General features: G+C 37.7%; 1 protein-coding gene across 1 annotated transcript in view; it reads left to right on the top strand.

Annotated features, from left to right (window-relative positions):
• The window catches only part of LOC126187642 (tyrosine-protein phosphatase non-receptor type 23-like), a 137,305-nt gene extending 123,055 nt beyond the window's left edge, over window positions 1-14,250 (top strand). The window contains exons 8-9 of the mRNA XM_049928843.1: window positions 11,043-11,166; window positions 13,976-14,250. Coding sequence (XP_049784800.1) covers window positions 11,043-11,166; window positions 13,976-14,113 — 262 coding nt within the window. The 3' untranslated portion in view covers window positions 14,114-14,250. The remainder of the gene's footprint in view (window positions 1-11,042; window positions 11,167-13,975) is intronic.
• Window positions 14,251-21,422: the final 7,172 nt, after the last annotated feature.

Below are 21,422 nucleotides of genomic sequence, written 5' to 3'. Positions count from 1 at the left end.
TTTGAAGTATATGTTATCTCTACTCTTCGTACCCTATCTGTTAGGTATGATCGAAACCAGTTGTTAACTACCCCTCTTATTCCTAATGCTTCTAATTTATTTAATAGAATCTTGTGGTCAACTGTATCAAATGCCTTAGGAAGATCCAAAAATATGCCTGTGACACACTAATCTTTATCAAGAGCATCAAGTACAACTTTTGTGAATTCTACTATGGCTGACTCCATATTTTTGCCACTTCGGAAACCAAACTGTGATTCGCTTAAATGATTGTATTATTCAGGTAACTCCTTAATCTGTATTTCATAATTGCTTCTATTATTTTTGAGAATGCTGACAGCAGGGAAATGGGCCGGTAATTTCCTATGTCTTCTGCATTACCTTTCTTAAGCAAAGGTACAACTCTTGCCTGTTTTAACTGCTCTGGAAATGTCCCTGATGTGAAGGATTCATTTATTATATTTGTTAAGGGGCCTTGTATAATCCCTATGCATTATTTCGGTACAGACATTGGCATTTCATCTGAGCCTACTGACTTTCTATTTTTTAGTTTTTGAATTGTTTTACTGACTTCATTCTCTGTGGTCGGAAGTAACATTATTGTATTTAGTGAAACATTATTTACAGGTGTTATATTTGTTTGGGGGAATTTTTGCTGTAACTTCCCTGCAATAGTTGAAAAATGCTCATTTACATAGTTTGCTAAGTGCTGTGGATCATTTATTACTTTATCCCCCTCCCTTAGCAGTATGTTATTCTGCGTTTGTTTGCCTCTCCCTGCTTCCTTTTTTATATCATCCCAGACTGCTTTGCTTTTATTCTCTGCATTACATATTATTTTGTCATTAAATGACTTTTTTGCAGCAATCAGCCCCTTCCTATAGATCTTTTTGTGTCTATAATAGAAATTTAAGAATTCTGGATCACTGCGAATCTTTTTCACGGAACTGAGGTTTATGTTTACATCTCCTCCTGTGTTCTTGTACAACTTTTTTGTAATAATTTGTACTCATTCTACCATAGTTGCATCTTCAGTTTCCAGAAAGACAAAATAAACATTACCATCCATCAAAAACTGTCTTTCTCAGAAATGTCATTTCATAAGTGTAATGATAGATTTTATCAATTTTACCAAAAGAAAACCTGAATGTTCTTTTCATAGGAAATTTCACTGTTGTTAAATCATATTTATTGAATTCTTGCCCATCTTTATCTTTTCCCTTGTTCATTCCTTCATTTTCATTTGACTTGTGCTGTTTTATATCACTATTCAGTGATATAGAGATAGAATCAGAATCATAGGATAGTTTCTCATGCTTTCAGCACTGCCATTATCACTTTCATTTAAGTCCCTGGCAATGATACCTTTTCTTGGAGTTAATGCTACGTGCTTGGCTCAGCTTGGCATTCTTTCTGTGTATGTTAGAGTGAATCCATTTCAAACCTATTTTGATGGCTGCTGTCCAGAAAACCTCTGGTGTGCCAGAGAATCTGTAAAATGACTTAATCAAGACAGAAGGGAAAAATTTCCTGCTTTTCTGAAACAAGGTAGAACATTAGATTTAGAAGTGAATGATATCTTTTCGAAGGCCCCTTTCAACAACCTAGGAAATTCCAATGTTTCTGTCACCCCTCTATTTGTCCTTTTCCAGTCATCTAGCACATATCTCCAGGCAAGTTTTAGAGGTCAGGTGGCCGACATAAATGAATAGAGCTAGGTGGTAGAAGCACAGGCTGAATATCATGTTCTTGGCCCTGTGTTATAATGTTAAGTGACAGATGGTTTGAGAAAAAGTCACCTATAATCACTTTCAGTTCATCTAAATGCCAGTTATAAGGCAAGGCAATTAATCATGATTCACACATTGTTAGGTCAAATCAGCCACTTACATTCCTATTATAACCTGCTCAAGTTAAACCTCCTTCGGTCCAAAAATAGAAGAGATGCTTTTCCCACTGCTATCATTACAGTGACACTTGAACTATGAACAGTTCTTCCAGGATGCCTTGTATCTGGCTTCACTACTACTTTCACTGGTCCAGGATCGTCAACAAGTTGGTCTCATCATGGCTTATAGTTCTGGAGTGAGGAACACTATTCAAGGACACTACCTGTTTCTCAGGTAACTGTTGCCCTTGCCCTCTTTACGTTTTTACTTATTCTAATGGTTAGTTCCTTCTTTCTTTTCAGAAATCAATTTTACCTACTCCTGACTAGGTGGATTGTCACACAATATTTTTTAGATCTGCATTGTTCGATTAAGAGATACCTTTATGATGTCCCTAACATCATTATTCATTAGAGGAAACCTCTATTTCGCACAACACAATATTCATGCAACTGGTTTTGTTTTATTCACTATTGGGTCATGCTGGTTGGCCACCTATTTTATATTTATCCAAAAGAATAGACACTATTGATTCTGCTGCCTCTACAAATCAAGACACAAAGACATTAAGGCAATGACAGCCAATGATCCCTTCAGTGCAGATGCACACCAAGCTTGAACTCTTACAGGAATCGGTGAGGTAATGAGCAGGGGCACTACAACAGCAGTGTGTGGTATAAGTTGATAATTTGGGTCTGACAGGAGACGTGCTAAGGTAGTCTATGTTCTTATGGTGACCACAGTGTCCATATGGCGTAGTGGTCAGCACATCTGCCAAGTGAACAGGAGACCCAGATTTAAATCCCAGTCTGGCACAGATTTTCAACTTTCACCATTGACATAAATCAGTGCCCACTGGCAGCTGATGTCTTCAGTTCCTTTGTATCTTTATCTTATATTTATATCTGTTCTTAAGTTTGTATGTCATTTAATGTTGTATAAGGAAGTGTGTATCATGCTGAAGCTTTGCAAATGCTTAATGATCCTGACAATCGTCCCAGCTTTTAGAAGAAATTCACAGTTGTAGTTAGATTTATGGGTTGGTCCTAGAATGTTCTTGTATGCTTGCATGATGTGATTCACCCTTCGGAATTGCAATTTCGCTTTTAGGCATGTATGGCGTCTATTTGGTAGTCACAATGAACAAAAACAGTAGCACTTGAGATGTTCATATGAAAGTAAAAATATTACAACTTATTAATTACACACCAGAAGTACAAGATGTTAGCCAATGTTTTCTAACTGATGTATTTACTTCAAAGAGTGCAGCACATGAATTACATTTATGGACAGTGCTATTTGTTGGTACCACATACTTCAACAAACCATTGTTAGAGGCAAAGGAGTAAAAAATTCATGACAATGGTCAGCTGCAGCATTCTTGTTAAGATGCCATGCTCAGGTATCAAAATGTTGAAAAATAGGTAAATGATCAAATTCACCTCATTTCACAGTACTTATCTTCATGAGCATAAATTCCAATACTGCTGATATACACATTAAATTAATGAAATGTGGAATAATAAGAGTGAAAGACAGTGTCACTCGATATATAAAACTTGCAGAATATGAATAAAAAGGCCTTTGATCGCAAATTTTTTCATTAATTTTATGACAAGGTCAATCTATTCAATCATCATAAAACCTGTCTATCACTTTAATAAGTTTATAAACCATTAAAAAAGTTGCATGTAAACCATAAAAATTCATTAGCCAAGGCAGGCAGCATCAGTAGGTGGAAAAACACAACAAAACTAAAATAACCAAACAGCATACTGCTGATAGTCATTACAGTAAGGACCAGTTGTGATGTTTATCACAGTTTTATTATATTTTTACATCTGTAGATGGCACCTATTTTGGCTACAAGTTCTTTTATTGTTTGTATTCTAGTTTAGAGTGACTGACATATCTGACAATGATCTAATACACTGAACGAAAAATAAATCACAGCACAAAAAAATAAAAATAAAAAAATAAAAAAAATAAAAAATAAAAAAAATAAAAAATTGTAGATTAACGAAATTTTGGGACTACATTTGTCTAGGTAACTTATTGAAGTGATTAACATTACAAGATCACCAGGTAATGTAAGCAAGAGGTAAACCATTGCAAATGTTGAATGCTGGTGCAACCACCAGAATGTTGAACACAAGCATGCAAATGTGCTTGCATTGTGTTGTACAAATGCTGGGATACCAGTTTGTGGAATGGAGTTCCATGCTTTTTGTGTTTGTTTGGTCAGTACAGGGACAGTTAATGCTGTTTGTGGACAACAGTGCAGTTGTAATCTGTTGATATCCTATATATGCTGAATTGATCTGGTGATCGAGAAGTCCAGGGCAGCATGTCTATACATTGTAGAGAATGTTGGGTTACAACAGCGGTAGGTGGGTGAGTGTTATCCTGTTGGGAAACATCATCTAGAATGCTGTTCTTGAATGGCAGCACAAGAGGTCAAATCACCAGGTTGACATAAAAATTTGCAGTCAGTGTGCAGGGGATAAACCTGAGAGTGCTCCTGCTGTAATACAAAATCGCACTCTGGACGATAACTCCAGGTGTAGGTCCAGTGTGTATAGCATGCAGACAGGTTGGTTGCAGGTCCTCAACTGATTTGCTTCTAACCAACACACAGCCATCACTGGCTTTGAGGCAGAACCAGCTTTCATCACAAAACACAACAAACCTCCACCCTGCCGTCCAATGAGCTCTCACTTGACACCACTCAAGTCACAGATGGTGGTGGTTTGGGGTCAGTGAAATGCATGCTACAGGGTTTCAGGCTTGGAACTGTCCTTGAAGTAACCAATTTGTTACAATTTATTGTGTCATTGTGGTGTCAGCTGCTGTTATAAAATTGCTGCTCCAGATGCAGTATGATGCACTAGAGCCATATGCTGAATGCAGTGGTCTTCCTTCTCAGTAGTGCAACGTGGCGGTCCAGAGTCTGGTCTTCTTGTGACTGTCCATTCTCATGATGACTGCTGCCAAGTCTAAATTCCTGCCAAGTCTTTCTACAGTATTGCAGAAGAAACATCCAGCTTCTCATTGCCATATTACATAACCTTGTTCAAATACAGTGAAGTGTTGATAATAGTGTTGTTCCGTTGAAGGCATTCTTGACTAACACCAGCTTACTGCAACCAGTCTCAAAGGTAACTAATGCTCACGACCATTACAGTGTGTATTTAAAGTAAACCTGGTTTGCATTATCATAGTGGTACTATTAGTGCCACTCTTATGTGACCCATGTGAAATTTGAATAGACATCTTTCAGATGTGGAAACACACCTATTATGTGGACGCTATATCATGGCAGTTTTAGGTGGGGAGTGTTTTGAACTATGGTTGCGTAAGACACCAGTAGAGGTGCCAACCACAGCAAAAAGTTGAGCTGTAGCTACTGCAAAATGATTTGTGTGCTCCAATTTGCTTTGTGTTGTGTATTGCTTGTTTTTTTTCCCTTCTTATTTTGAAATGAGCAAAGAGACTACTCTTGGTATATAAAGGGATTCAAATACGACTCTCACCACAACAAAAGGAAACAAAAATCCTTAAGAACCATTATATCAGTTCTGCTTTTGTTTAAGCCCAGAACGTAGGATGGTAGCCCGTCAAGATGGAGACAGGGCTTCTTCCCCAACACCACTCCTCTGCCCTCATGCAGTCTAAGATCTTGTTTGTTTACAGTCATGGCTGGCTGCCATGATATACTGTCTGCATAATACCAACATTTTTTTATGTTACACAACTTCTTCTTGGTGTTGTTATTTTTTTCTATCAGTATAGTTTGAAACCAGCCATAAAATAAAAAAAAATTGCAGTCAAAGATTACTTTATATTCTTCAAGTCCATCAAAAGCATAAAAAAAGGGTAGGGCCACTCTTGCATTTGATCTGAGTGACCTGTCCCTTCTCTCCAACCTTCCCAGTTCTATATCACTTCCCTCCATAAGAAAGGAATTGACTTTCCAAAAGCTAGGAAAAGCTTTCACCTACTGTTAATATGTGTATTGGGAATCCTGGAATTCAACCTCACTGAAGTATGTACTGGCTAATCATTCTGTCTTCTTATAATTTTGCTGTTTGTAGTAAGACATATAACAAACATCTATTATCCATGCTCTATGTACTCCTGTTTCAGCAGTATGACTAGATTCACTGGATAAGATATTGGTGACTGCTTTAAAAGAGCACACTTGTCACTTTGCATTGCAACAAATGGTATAGAACTTGTACTTGGTGGTTTTCTGGTTTAGATGCATTATAAATAAACACAAATGACTCATAGTATAAGATCACCATCAGGGTACTGCTGATGGTCCTTACAGTATTGTTTATCATAGTTTCATTGTATTTTTACACCTATTCATGGCACCAAGGTACAAGTTTTGTATGGATTATAGATTAGTTTGGAGTGATAGACATATTTGGTGACGATTGATAGATTGAAACTGGTCATAAAATTAATGAAAATGTTTTGCAATCAAACGCTGTTTTACACGTATTCTACAAGTTTTATACAGGGTGATTCAAAAAGAATACCACAACTTTAAAAATGTGTATTTAATGAAAGAAACATAATATAACCTTCTGCTATACATCACTACAAAGAGTATTTAAAAAGGTTTTTTTTTCACTCAAAAACAAGTTCAGAGATGTTCAATATGGCCCCCTCCAGACACTCGAGCAATATCAACCCGATACTCCAACTCGTTCCACACTCTCTGTAGCATATCAGGCGTAACAGTTTGGATAGCTGCTGTTATTTCTTGTTTCAAATCATCAATGGTGGCTGGGAGAGGTGGCCAAAACACCATATCCTTAACATACCCCCATAAGAAAAAATCGCAGGGTGTAAGATCAGGGCTTCTTGGTGGCCAGTGATGAAGTGCTCTGTCACGGGCTGCCTGGCGGCCGATCCATCGCCTCGGGTAGTTGACGTTCAGGTAGTTACGGACAGATAAGTGCCAATGTGGTGGCGCTCCATCCTGCTGAAATATGAATTGTTGCTTGTTCGAGCTGAGGGAACAGCCAATTCTCTAACATCTCCAGATACTGTAGTCCAGTTACAGTAGCACCTTCGAAGAAAAAGGGACCAAAAACTTTATTGGCTGAAATGGCACAGAAAACGTTCACCTTAGGCGAGTCACGTACAACTAAATGAAACTTTATAGCTCCCTTAATTCGCCGACAGATAGTGCTTAGCTCTGCCTTTTGTCGTTGCAGAGTTTTAAATTCCTAAAGTTGTGGTATTCTTTTTGAATCACCCTGTATATTGAGTTGCTGTGTCGACCACATTTCCTCTATGCCTAATAGGGTGTAGGAAAACCATTGACATCAAAATAGCTACCAGTCATCTTGAAATGGATAAATACAGGTCTTGTATCATCAGAGGAATCTTATACCATTCTTCCTGCAAAATAGTGTGAAGTTCAGTTAACGATGATGAAAGTGGATAGCGATCATGCACTCTTCTCTCCAAAGTGGACCACGAAGGCTGAATAATACTGAGATCTGTCAATTCTGGAGGCAGGGGAGATGCGGCATTTCATCCTCATGCTCACAAAATCAGTCCTGGATGATGCAAGATGTGTGAACGGGGGCTGTGTTGTCTTGGAACATAGCATCATCATTGGTAACAAAGTTTGTACCATGGCATGGACCTGATCAGCCAAAATGGTCACATAATACTTGGCAGTAATGTGACATTGTGGAGTAACTATAGGGCCCATGGAATAAAACACTGTGGTTGCCCAAATCATCATGGAACCCCCTCCATGTTTCATTCTTGGGATGTAAAATTGACCAGAAGTTGGAATCAGTGTGAAATGAGATTCATCTGACTAAGTAACATTCTTCCATTGCTTCATAGTTCAGGTTTTATGGCTTTGGCACCACATTTTTTTGTTTCAGGCATTTGCATCACTGATGTGTGCTTTTGAAATTCCAGCTTGGCCTGCAGTTCCCAGCTTATGGAGCTCTGTTTGTGTTATTTTGGAGCTGAAAGTGTGTCATGATGTTTTTCTGTTTTCCCTGATACATGGTATGAATCTTCGATATGGTGCCTCTTGAAACATTTCAACTACCTTGATTATGGAAGCACCCACCATATGAGCACCAGCAATTTACCCATGTTTGAACTCACTTAGCTCTTACAACCACACAGAACACTGTTCAGACCATGACTGGCACTTGCTATGTATTGAGTACATTGCACAGATGCTGTTCATAATTGAGTACAACAGTGCAACCTCCAGGTTTGGTTAGCACCTGCATTTATGTTCAGCCACGCATTCTCATGATTATTTCATATTTTTGCCCACTCCCTGTATGTCATTTCACACCAGAAACTCTGCCAGTGTAGTTTATTTTTGTATGTTGTTTGGCATAGGCGAAATCCAGTGGTGATAAATCTGGAGAAAACTGAATCATGTCTCATTGTTCCACCCACTGATTTGGAAATTTGTCAAGAATGTAAGCTCGTAGGACTCAGTGACACTTTTAGTTGAAAGTAAAATTCATAATTTCTATTGCATCTAAAAATGGTGAATAAGACAAATATATTACATGTTCAAACAATGGAAATCCAGGTTGTAATATCAACAATGCAGGAAAATGTAAATTGGTATTTAATGTAAAGATGACATGTTAAGTTGCTAACAGGAACAAGTAAAAGACACATAAGTGTTCATCCACTGCCTTCGCCAGGAAAAAGAAAAAGAAACACACACCATTCATTCACACAAGCAGCAATCTAGGAGGGATGGGGAAGGGAAGAGATAGCAATGTACAGGTGGAGGGAGAGAGGAACACTGGCAGAGTGTGCAGGGACTAGACTGCCAACAGTCACAACATCAGGAGACGGTGGGGCATGGAAGCAGGGAAAACGGAGTGAGAAAGGAGAGGCATGGAGAAAGATGAGAAGGGGGGGGGGGGGTGCTTTGACAGAGGGTGGCACACAATGAGGGATAGGAGAAGAGAATGAGTAGGAGATGATAGGACAGTGGGGTTGGAAACTGTTGCATAGAGGGAGTGGGGCAGCATGTTACTGTGAGTTGGGGCCAGGGTAATTAGGGGAGCAGAGAATGTGTCATAAGGATATCTCCTATCTGCACAGTTCAGAAAAGCTGGTGGTGGAGGGGAGGATCCAGTTGGCTCGGGCAGTGAAGCAGCCATTGAAATAAAACATGCTTTGTTCAGCTGCATGTTGTACCACAACTTTGCTCTTGGCAAAGCTCTTTGCAGTTTGGCAGTGGTCATTCCTCCTGATGGACAGCTGGTTGGTAGTCGTATCAATATAAAAAGCTGTGCTTTAATTGCAGCAGAGCTGGTATATGACATGGCTGCTTTCACAGGTGACCCAGCCTCTGATGGGGTGTGGTCTTGCACCAGGATCTTCCACAGGGGATATGATCCTTGTGGCGAGGGGATGGGATTGAGAGTGGCATAGTATCATAGGGATGGACTAGGATGTTGTGGAGGTTGGATGGATGACAGAACACCACTTTAGGAGGCAATGAAAGGATCTCTGGTAGGATGTCACGTGTTTTAGGGCATGATGATAGGTAATGAAAGCCCTGGTGAAGGATGTGTTTCAGTTGTTCCAGTCCAGGGTGGTATTGGGTGACGAAGGGGGCACTCCATTGTGGCTTTTTCTTGGGGATGGCAGGAGGATCAGAGATGTGAGGGGGAATGGCATAGGAGATCTGTTTGTGAACTAGGTCTGGCTTATAGTGCCTGTTTGTGAAGGTATTGGTGAGACCCTCAGCGTACTGGGCAAGAGAGTACTTGTCATTACAGATATGGCAGCTTTGGGTGGCCAGGCTGTGTGGAAGGGATTTGTTGGTGTGAAAGGAAGGACAGCTGATGAAATGCAGGTACTGTTGGTAGCTGTTGGGTTTAATGTGGGCAGAGGTGTGAATGGAGCCATCAGAGAGGGGGAGGTCAATGTCTAGGAAGATTCCCGCTGGGTTGAGGAGGATCAGATGAATTAAGTGGAAAAGAAGATATTGAGATTATGATGGAATGAAGATAGGGTGTCTTGGCCCTGAGTCGAAATCATGAAGATCTCATCAGTGAACCTGAACTAGACTAGGGGTTTGACATTTTGCGAGGCTAGGAGGGTTCCTCTAGATGGCTCATAAACAGGTGGCTACCTGCAACTTGACATGTCATCTTTATGGTAAGTAGCATCCATCCTTTCATACATTGTTGGCATTACACATTCAAATGTGTTTGTATCTGCATAAAATACAGTGTATCAAACCACATATTTTTTCTGTAAAGTCCTCATCTTCTTGCACCATGCTCGGAAACAGTTCACCGTTCTATTGATGTCTCATTAAATGCCTGCAAAAATATCAAAATTATGCTGTTTTAAGAATGCTGTGTGTGACGATTCTACTGAACTGCCTCAGTGGATTTTTTAGGTAATATTTGGTGTTATATATGCACAGTTTTTCAACATTCTAGTTGAGGAAGCTGGGTTTGTTGCTTTGTGAAGTCTGCCAGATGTTATGTCATGTGCACCATGAATTTTGAACTTACAAAGAGTGCGTGAAATTGTTAGTTAGTTTGGTAGCCTGCTCCACAGCTACATCTCCATTTTATTTAAAATTTGACAACATTTTGTGTTTTGTAACATTAATTTAAAATTTTGTTTCTTTTTTCTAGCAATAATCATAACTTTTATTTATTGCCTTACAACTCCAACAGCAACACTAGTGAAATCCTTAAAAAAGTGTCATGCTACATATTTATTTATAGTAGTTCGTACATCTACATAGATATTATCTTTTAAAGTCCGTACAAATTCATTTTGCATCCTTGGTAAAGGGATGATAGTTATCCTGTATATTAATAGTCATGTAACACTCTTGTCTCTCTCCATCCCCATTATTTTGCGTGTGTGTGGGGGGAGGGGGGGAAGGGGGGGGTGGTTGGGTGTTTGGTTGGTTGGTTGGGTAATTGGGTGGCTGAGTGGGTGCTGGTATGCATGTGCACGTGCACGTGCGTGTGTGCTCAGACATGCACATGCGCACTCATGCGTGCATATGTGGGAGGGGGCTTTACCTTTATGTATAGCCTGATCAAACTCATGAGCAAAATATTTGTTATAACAACTGGATTTTAAAAATGTCTTTTGCAGTGAAGCGGAAGTGAAACTGTTTGGTACTGTTATTGATGAGGATGACAAAGAATTGTCTGTATTGATGACCTCACTTCAGCTTGACCATTTGAAGCAGCCTTCAGAGCCAGAATCACTTTCACAGGTATGTTTGGAAAGAAAGTACCAGACTATAGATTTGCCACTTTAAGACAGCAATCTGCTGCAAGTATAAACAAATGAGAGCCTACACATTAGAGGAAAGAGGAGTGGTGTTGGGGAGAGGCCCTGTCTCTCTATCACAGGGCTGGCAGTCTGCATCCGTTAATCAGTGCATGTGTGAGAGTAGGTCTAACACGTGGTCATAGGGATCGCCAATGCCTTCTGGTGTGAGAGGAGTCATACCTGAACTCTAGGATGAAGCAGTATTAATCTCATCACTCATTTAAAATTAAGAAAACAGAACAATGTACAATGCACAACACAGAGCAAAGCAGAGTATATAAAGCATTTGGTAACACCTAACATGCAGTTTCTTGCTTGGGTTGACAGTGTTGTGGAGGTAGTTCAGGCCCAACATCTTCTGGTATCTTACATAACCATACTTCAGAATATCCCCACCTAAAACTGTTATGTTAAATTGTCCACATGTTACCTTTTTTTCTTTAAAAAGAATTGTGTAAAAGTGATTTTTATGCCTCAAGTTTTTATTTCTAATAAATTCGATTTTGAAATAGAATACAAGGGGGAAGTACATTTTATGGGGTTTCATCGTGACTTGTAACAGAAGATTTTCCTGTAAGGTCTTTGCAGCAGGTAGATTGGAATCGAAGAAAATTTGCTTAATCAATGGAATATAGCTACATTTTCAGATTGAGTGACTGGATTCTAATTGTTTTCGTTTTTTTTTTCATACTTAGCCTTTAGTAGAAAATTATGAAAACTATAAAGGGATGTTACTTAATTTAATTATTAAAAATTAGCGTTCTGTAGTTTTGGGTTTTGATTAGCACAGATTTTGTTTGGAGTTACTGGATTATTTTTCAAGACTACATAAATTTCTTGCATAACAGTAGGATTTGATTAACACTAAGTGAAACCATAATTGAAAGCACAATACACACACTCTCATCATGGAAATTGAGTGACCTACCTTTCCCTTTTAAACCTTCACCATTCTATCCCTCTCTTGTCCCCAAGAAAGGAGCTAATATTTCCAAAACACATGGTAGTTTTCTTGTACTTTTGTGTGTGTGTGTGTGTGTGTGTGTGTGTGTGTGTGTGTGTGTGTGTGTTGGCAGATAAGAATTGCCTTTGGAGGGTAATTACTAGCCCGGAATTCTGTCACATAATTTTCTAGTACAATTTCTGCAATTGGTGTGCTTTGGCAATACTAGAGGATTACTCTAGTGGAATAAGAAATGTCAAAGCAAAAATTATAGTATAGCTCTATCGTCTGTTTTATTAATTACATTTAATACTATAAACTTCCACATTTATCCTTGTTTCCTCTGGAAGCCTTCTCATCTACCCTCTTCTTTGTAAACATGCACTACTTGATCTAAAAAGGGGAGCTTATGGATTGGCCCTCTAATTTTCTTCATACTTGTAGAATATGAAGGACTGTGCCAGGACGGCTTTACAAAAAATCACCTACAAAGAGCTGAAGAGTTTCAAGTGCTCCAAGGTGTAAAATATTTCAACACTGTTGCCTGTAGATGAATGTGTAGCATGTAACTCTTGTGATTTCAAAATTGCTGGTTCAATTCTTGCCAGTAACAACTTTTTTTTGCTTTTATTTGAATTCTGTAACTATTATCAAATGGAAATTTTAATGAGAAAATACTGAATTATAATTTCTTAATAAAACAACACTTTTGAATACTACTAAACACATGAAAATGTGAGTATTCATAAATTTAAATTTGATACCTAAAAATCAACATCAAATAAAAAATATAATTCTTTAATTTCTAGAGATTGAACAATTTTATTGATATAAATACAATTCTTTTCACTTAACAGTAAGACATTTAGACATTTTTTAAAAAAAAAACATGATTCAATATGTGTTAATTAACATTTCAGTCTGATAATGGACATACAATGTAAATAATTTTTTTTTTTAATTTACTGCTTTCAAGAACTGAATGAGTGACTTCATGTTTAAAATAACCAGAAGCTATGCACTGAGCTACAGGTGGCTATTGTAAGATATTCTAAATGTTTTGTAATTAACAGTGCTCAGAAAGCTTCATTGTATGACTACTTGCATTAGGAAATTAATGTCTGGACACTGGTCTTAAAATCCTATATCAGTGAAGAAAATTGAAGGGAGGCTAGTCTGTCAAGACCCCTTGTGAGATCTAACAGTGGCTTGGTGCTCATTTCACTCAATCAAAGAGATGAGGAAAAAAAGAGAAGCATCATTTGAATAATGTTCAAAAAAGGCTTGAAAAGTAAAGTTGTGAGTTACACAAGCTTATCTGCCTCTTGCCTAATAATTTATAAAAATGAAACTTCAGCTTAACAATACACAAAGAAATGAATACGTGTAAATGGCTATGCCTATTTAACTGATTAAAAATTGATTGAAAAACATGTTCATTAAATCACAAAATGCACTGCATACAGTCACCATTAGTTTTTATTTGATCCATGACATCTACCTGAAAACAAGATTGTAAAAATCTCAAGTAGGCTATAGAATAAAAATAAATAACTTTGGCAACTAGTGTATTTCTCATTTAATTTTTACCATTTGCTGGCTTAACCTAAAATCCTCTATGGATGTTAGTAAATTAAAAGTATGTTTATTTGATTCTACACTGAAGTTTCTCACTTGTCAACTTTTTGGAAATGAATCAGTAATAGTCATTTCAAATACAGCTACTTTGTGATTCTCTGGTACATAGGGTGAATTCAGTGTCATGATGTACATGTTTTTTCATAGTGTATTTTCATATCTTATATAGGAAGCAACATCAACACACTCAACCTTGTCTGGTGGAACTTCAACAAGTAATGAAAAGATGATAATAACACAACAGACAGAAGCTGATCATTCTGATCATGCAATTAATGAGGCTATGGATTTTTCCATGTCAAATTAAAATTAAAAATGAAAAACTTAAAAGCCTTTCAAGTTTTTCATAGGTACGTAAGACTTGAAGTGTAAATGTGTATCTTATAACTTAATGTGAACAGTAGGATGCCAGTGGTCGTACGATGTGTGTGTGTGTGTGTGTGTGTGTGTTTTGGCGGGGGGGTGGGGGGGGGGGGGTGGGGGGGGGGGGTGAGACAATGTGCACGTGCATTCTTGCCTGTGAGCAAGCATGTAGGGTTGAATGGAGGTTGTATGCAAATAAATACTGAAAGTAATTTTACTTTCTGATGTCATGTACATTGTTGTGTATAATATTGTTTTAAAATCAAAACTAAATATTGTAATTTTGTATTACACAATATAATTGTAAACCATACTTAAGTAGATAAGGTATTGTCATAATATCTTTACATAAGTTGTGGCTGCTGTTTTAACTATAGATTCCAGAAAAAGCCTTACATTTGCGCAGTTATTTACATGTATAAAATAGTTTCAAAATGAAATTTTCAATATTTTTATGTGTGAATGAATGTGAGGAGACAGTCACAAAACATCGTTAGTTACCTTTAAGAGAGAACGATTTTCATCTTAAGAGGACCAAGGAATGACAGTCCTCTAATACATGTAATTTCAGGGTATGTTTTTACTTTTGGACAATATAATTGCCCAACATATACGACAGAATTTATAAGTTATCCATTGCAAAGTTAGCAGAAGTTTTTAAACATTAGACTGAAGCTATTTTTAATGAAAACAATGGGTGAATACCTCACTGTAATGAAGTAATTTGGCATGAATCACATTAATGACTGAAAGTTAAATAATTATGCATCTACGATTCATAGAGTTGAAACTGGGTAGAGGAATTGTCATCAGGAAGGCTGAGTTGAGTAGTTTGTTGAAGGTAACTGGAACAAACTGTAAACTGTCTTGTTTTTATTTACTGAAATTGAGATGCTAAGAAAGGAGAGACAACTGAAAATGTCCTTCAGTACATTTTTATTGCTTATAGTGGAATTAATAAGAACTAAGAATGTAAAACTTGTATTTGTATTTGTATTTTTTATTTGGTTCAGTAAATCTCAATCTACAGAAAAGCACATCAGTTTTTTTTAGCTCTGTCTTATAATTAAACCACTTTAACTAGAAAATTATGACTGAAAAGATGAGTAAATTAATGCAAATGGTTAAAGTCTTTACATGTTGCAAGCAGATACATTTACACAATATTTTTGTAAGTGATAAAGAATGTGGCTTACAAACTTAACATTAACTTTCTTAGGCTCTCAAAGATTTTGGAGGAACTCTTCCAGACTATAGAAGCAATGTATTAATAGATATTCTTTTAATACTGCTTTACATTTTTTGATCATTTATTACTTTCATTTCTTTTGGGAACTAATTATAAATATTTTACTGCAATGTAATGTTCCTTTTTGTACCAACTGGTCTTTATTTGGAGTGTATGAAAGTCAATTTTCTGTCTTGTGTTATGGTGATGAAGATTTTAATTTTTGAGGAGGGCAGTAGAATTTGTTATTGCGTGTGTCATAATAAACATTGCACTTTCAAAGAGGTAAATACATGGAAGAGGAAGAATCCCCTTCCTTTTCAATAATGGTCTGCAGGGTTTGTTCCTTTATATTCTGGACATCAGACTCACTTTATCCTTTGTATCCTGAAGAGTTTTAGACATGAACGAGCTATCTCAGAAAGTGATCCCATACCTCAGAACAGAATATGTATTGGGATAGTAAGCAGTCATTAGACAGTCCTTATGACAAAGGTTTTCAATCACTCCCATTAAATAGCACATGGTACTTAATCTCTTAAATATGAAATCAATGTGAGTATCCCGCCTAAGTTTATTTTGGATTCAGATCTCCAGAAATTTTGTATTAGCTACACTTGCAATGTATGTGTCCAATATCTGAATTGTTATATCCTCTTCACTGTTCCTCTTGACACGAAAATTTAATGCTACTTTTTACCTGTATTTTTTTATTAGTTTGTTTTGGCTGAACCAATTTACAACCTAGTTAGTATCTCAGATAGTGTTGTCTGTAACATTTGTGCAGTCTTCTGACTGACTAAAATGCATGTGTCATCTGCAAACTGGATAGTGCTATGACACTGTTTGGTTAATACTAAGTCATTTATATATATCAAAAATAGGATGGAACCCAGTATCGAGCACTGTGGTATGCCTTACTGTTCTTATTTGTATTTAGAATAGTGCCTGGTTGATTTGTCGTCTTCTTGAAATTGCATTTTTATTACTTGCTTTAGCCAGTAAGATATGATCTAAGCCAGTTGTTAGATGTACCTCTGATACAATACTATCAAGTTTTGGCAGCAGTAGGTTATGATCTATGATATCTAAGGCCTCAGACAGATCAAGGCATATGCCAGTTATTTTTTTCTCCACTATCTAGGTTTTGTAGCACTTCCCTCAGAAATTCAAATATTGATGTTTCTGTTGATTGGCCTTTCTGGAAACCATGTTGGGCTGTGGATAATATGTTGCACTTTTCTGGAAGATCTAGCAACCTCTTATGAAACTTTTTCTAACACAGATAGCAAAGCAGTAGGTCTGTAATGGGCTATCTCTTCTTTCTTACCATTTTTGAACAGTGGCTTGAGTTTCACTACCTTTAAACAAGGATGAAAGATTACAGCTCTGACTGAACTGTTGAAAAAGTGTGTTAATAGTACTGTGATGAGGTCACCTACATTTTTAAAGACATGATTTGGAATTGTTGAAAATTTTTAATTTACTGGTTGGGAGCACAGTTTGTTTAGAGTTGGATGGAGGAAAAATTAGGGAATCAGGATTTCTATTTGGTGAAGTAGTGGAATTCTCAAATGTTAGTGAACAATTACTCCATGGTATAAAACCACACAGTAATTGTTCACTAATATTTGAGAAGCTTCTGGATTTGTAATTTGTGTGCCGTCTTGTCCTAGCTGGAGGTTTACTTTTAGTATTTTGATAATAATAATAATAATAATTATTATTATTATTATAAAGAGTTAAGTGAAATTTACATCCATGAGTTCAAGTATTCTAGCAGATCATAGGAGTGGCTAAAAAAGTACTGCTTTATGCTGCTCTAAATATCTCCAGATTTTCACTTTCCTGCCTAGTGCCCACTAGAAACCTGTTATGGACTACTGCATCAATATATGAAACACCGATTTTGAACATTAGACAGGGATGTGTTGTCTACATGGAAATTATTTTTATTTCCAGTATTGTGGTTGTGAATCACACAGGTCATTCAAAATTTATTCTTGTTACCAACTGCAGTTAGTTAATCCATGCAAGGAGAATACTTTGAACACTACAATATTTTAGTTGCCCTAGGAGAATATTTTTATCTGTACAATCAAAGACTTTGGCAAAATCAGAGGAAATATCTAATGGGTAATTTTTGTTTGCTTTAATTCTTTTAGTATTTTGTTTGTGAGATAATTATGTCATGAGCTGTGCTGCTTGCAGTTTGGTGTACTACTTTGTGTCACTGGCTGACATGCTGTGGGCTGCTAGTTCAAAGCCAACCACCAGGAATTATTTGTTCTTTAGTATTTGTCATTTGTAGAGGATTCTTGAAATCTCTTGTTTGTAATGTTTATCTATTCTGGAATTTTCATTGTTTTATAAATGCCAGCACTCTCTGTACTGTAGTTAGTTCTGTTTTGGCTGTATGTTGGTATCAGTTATAAATGTGCCTTATGATTTGGATTTGATTGTGGTTTTGATGCAACATTGCTGCTGGGGAGGGCAAAGTACTTCAAAATATCTGCATCACATTGGCACCAATTAGGCAATGTGAAAGCCATTGCCTTTATGGACAGGACAAGCAATAGATTGTTCTCAAGTTTTGTTTATTCAGGAGACCAATGGATTCAGAAACAGCAGTAGGTCAGCTGCACATCAGGCATTCATCAGTGTTCTCCAGAAACACTGGTCAAGACCCAAAGAACTGACTGAAAGGGTATTGGTTGGCTAATAGAATAGGTGGGATGGATGTCATGATGTTTTTGGCAAATGTGTAATTTTACTTGGATAGCAAAGACCAACAGTGGTTTGAGAGCAATGAAAAGAACTTCAATAGCTGGTAGCAATTCCAGGCCAAACAGATGAAAACATTTAGTTACGATCAGCTGCAAGTCCACTTTACAGAAAAATAATTGAAGAACAGTGTCCAACATGAGGGGAAAATGACACAATCGTATATACAGATTGGTTTGGCCATAGGCCATATTGTGAACTAAAATATGAAAGAAGCTCACAGTACTTCACACTTCACAGGACATGTACCAAGCATGTTCATACACTTTGTTTTGTCCCAGAGTATCTTGTGTGACAGTTCTTCCTTTATACAGTTGCTCTGCTAACTGCCCTACCAGCTGTGATATGCATTGTTTTGATAGCCTTTCATGTGTGCTAATTCATTTTATTCCATATTTTTTAAAAATTCAATGCAGCTGAGAACTGTGCTCCTTGTCTTTTAATTTTATATAATTACAACCTTCCTTTTCCTTTTCTTTTAGAGCCATTTGAGGAAACATGAACCAGGTGAAACACCTTATTTGTAATAAAAACAACTTTGGAATCAAGACTGCCTCTGTATATAAATATGCCAGTATGTTTTCATTGTGGATGCCCTGGACACATTGTATGCTACTGCAGAAAAAAGAAGACACATGTTCAATAACTGTTACACCACAAGACATAAACCATCGCAACAGTCCTATTCATGTGAGTCAACTGCAGACAATTTTATTGACCTGTGGGATGAACCCTACAGCCATACTCTGGATGAAGACATGCTTTGACACACCGTAGTCACACCTCGTTACTGTACAGAGGTACCACCCACTCACCTACTGCTGAATTCAGGAAAACTAAGTGAGGCAACCATCTACACAGGTGAAGCCACATCAGGTGAAAATCTTTTGTGCACAACAGTCACCAAGAAGTCAGGAAGTATCATTGAGGTCATCATTGATGACCCATTTGTCTGGGTGCTAATCAATTCAGGGACTTTATTTTCTGTAATTCTGAATGCCTGTCATTTTCAACTACAAAAGGTTATGTTCTGTGATATGAAAACAATGGTGGTGGTGATGTTTGGTTTGTGTGGTGCTCAGCTGCGCAGTAATCAGTGGCCCTACAAAGTCCTAATTTGTACACAGTCCAATTTTTACACAATCCAATCTATCCACTGTCCTGAATGATGATGAAATGATGAGGAAACACAAACACCCAGACCCCAGGCAGAGAAAATAACTAATGCGTCCGGGAATCAAACCCAGGACCTCGTGAGCCACAGATAACAATGCTAGCCACTTGACCATGAGCTGCGGACAAAACAATGGTACTAAAAGTACCAATGGGAAACATGTCTAGCTGACAGGAACATGTATTGCAACAATAACTATCAATGAGAGAATACAGTCCCTTGAATTTGTCGTTTTAGCAGACTGTAGTCATAAGGTTCTTCTCAGATGGGACTTCTTGCAGACATCAGAAGCAGTCATAGATTGTGGAAGATCAGAACTCTAAATTGACGAACCTATTACAACAAGCATACGGAACAAAGATTGCACCACGCAGTTGTGTGCCATTGAATATTTTATACCTCCATCATCAGTGAGATGAGGTCCAAAGGTGCACAGTTAAACTGAGGAGCTCTTGCCAGTTTCAAAAACCCACTCACAGTCACAAAAGAAATCTGTATGCCAGTGATTATCATAAGCATTGTAGGTGCTCAAGGAGAATTTTGGATCACTAAATATAATGAGCAGCCTCAACTCATCTCTAAAGGTATGCACAGAGCGTCAGCTAAACTAGTCCACGATGAGCAGCTTACTACCATCAAGAATTGTGCTCTGCTGTCATTACAGGCAACGCAGGGTGGAAACTGTTATCGAACAGCCAATAGCAAACAGAAGCAGATACAGGGAAGTAACAGATTTTGTGACTTTTATAAGTTTCTAAGCCAACAGTGAACAGAAGCAGCAACAAGGAAGTAACTGATTTTGTGACTGAATTTCTAACCAGGAGCAAATTGTATAATTTCATCTGCAGGCTTTGATAGTTTAGTTTTTTGAGTTTCTGTGTGTTAATTTAATGCCTAATAGACACAGTTCTTATGTTTTCATTTGCATCAGAAAGTAAAGTAATTTTGTGACATATTACAAGTTCCTAATCAGGGGAGAATCATTTAGTGTCACCTGAGTGCTTCGATTGTTTAGTCTTTGAATCTCTGTGTATTAGTCTAATTTATTAGACACCGTTCTTGCATTTTGGTCATAGTCTACAGTAGAGTTCCATAGTATGAATCGATAGTCATTTATTCATTTGTTTTGAAAGCTAGTGACCAATGGTTGGTGGTAGTCAGCCAGTCAGATAGCTGCAACTGGCCAAGACAGAAGCAGCAACAGGTAAGTAACCAATTTTGTGACTTTTACGAGTTCCTAACCAGGAGTGAATTGTATAATTTCATCCATGTTCTTTGATAGTTTAGTTCCTTGAGCTTCTGTGTGTTAATTTAATACCCAATAGACACAGTTCTCACATTTTTGTTTGTGTCAGAAAGTAAACTGATTTTGTGACATATTCCAAGTTCTTAATAAAGGGTGGATTATGTAGTCTCACCTGAGTGCTTCAGTAGTTCAGTTTTTGAATCTCTGCATATTAATCTCATTTAGTAGATGCAGTTCTTGCATTTTCATCAGGGTCTATAGTAGAGTTCCACAGCATGTGTCGATAGTCCGTTTGCCTGGGTAGTGTAGTTTTCCACAGTCCTTAGCATGGATATGGACTGTGATTGTTGTGTGTGGATGTGAGCCAAGTTAGTGCCACTTCACTCTCAGCTCCAGGCTCTGATGGCTTTGGTTACACAGCTTGAAGCTGCAGTGGGTGGGCACCACTATTGTGGGCCAGCCATGAGGATCCAATGGACGTCCAGCACGTCAGGGTCCTCTGAGCACAGGTTGCAGCCAACTGTAGGTGGTGGCTCATGTCGGTACCAATGGTGTGTGTCACTTTGGATTGGAAGAGATTCTCTCTGGTTTTGAGTGGCTAACAGAAGTGGTATAGGCTGCCAGTCTTGCTTGTGAGATGAAAGCACAGCTCACCATTTGCAGCATAGTTGACAGGACCGATTGTGGACCTCTGGTACAGAGTCAAGCGGAGGGTCTGAATCAGAGGCTCAGATGGTTCTGTGACTGTGTATGCTGCAGATTCCTTGACACTCACAATGGGGTGGTTGGATTGTGAGTTCCACTGAATAGGTCAGGAGACC

The sequence above is a fragment of the Schistocerca cancellata genome, chromosome 5 (assembly GCF_023864275.1).
Source record: "Schistocerca cancellata isolate TAMUIC-IGC-003103 chromosome 5, iqSchCanc2.1, whole genome shotgun sequence".
NCBI lineage: Eukaryota > Metazoa > Arthropoda > Insecta > Orthoptera > Acrididae > Schistocerca > Schistocerca cancellata.
This window is presented reverse-complemented; position numbering and strand designations above follow the sequence as displayed.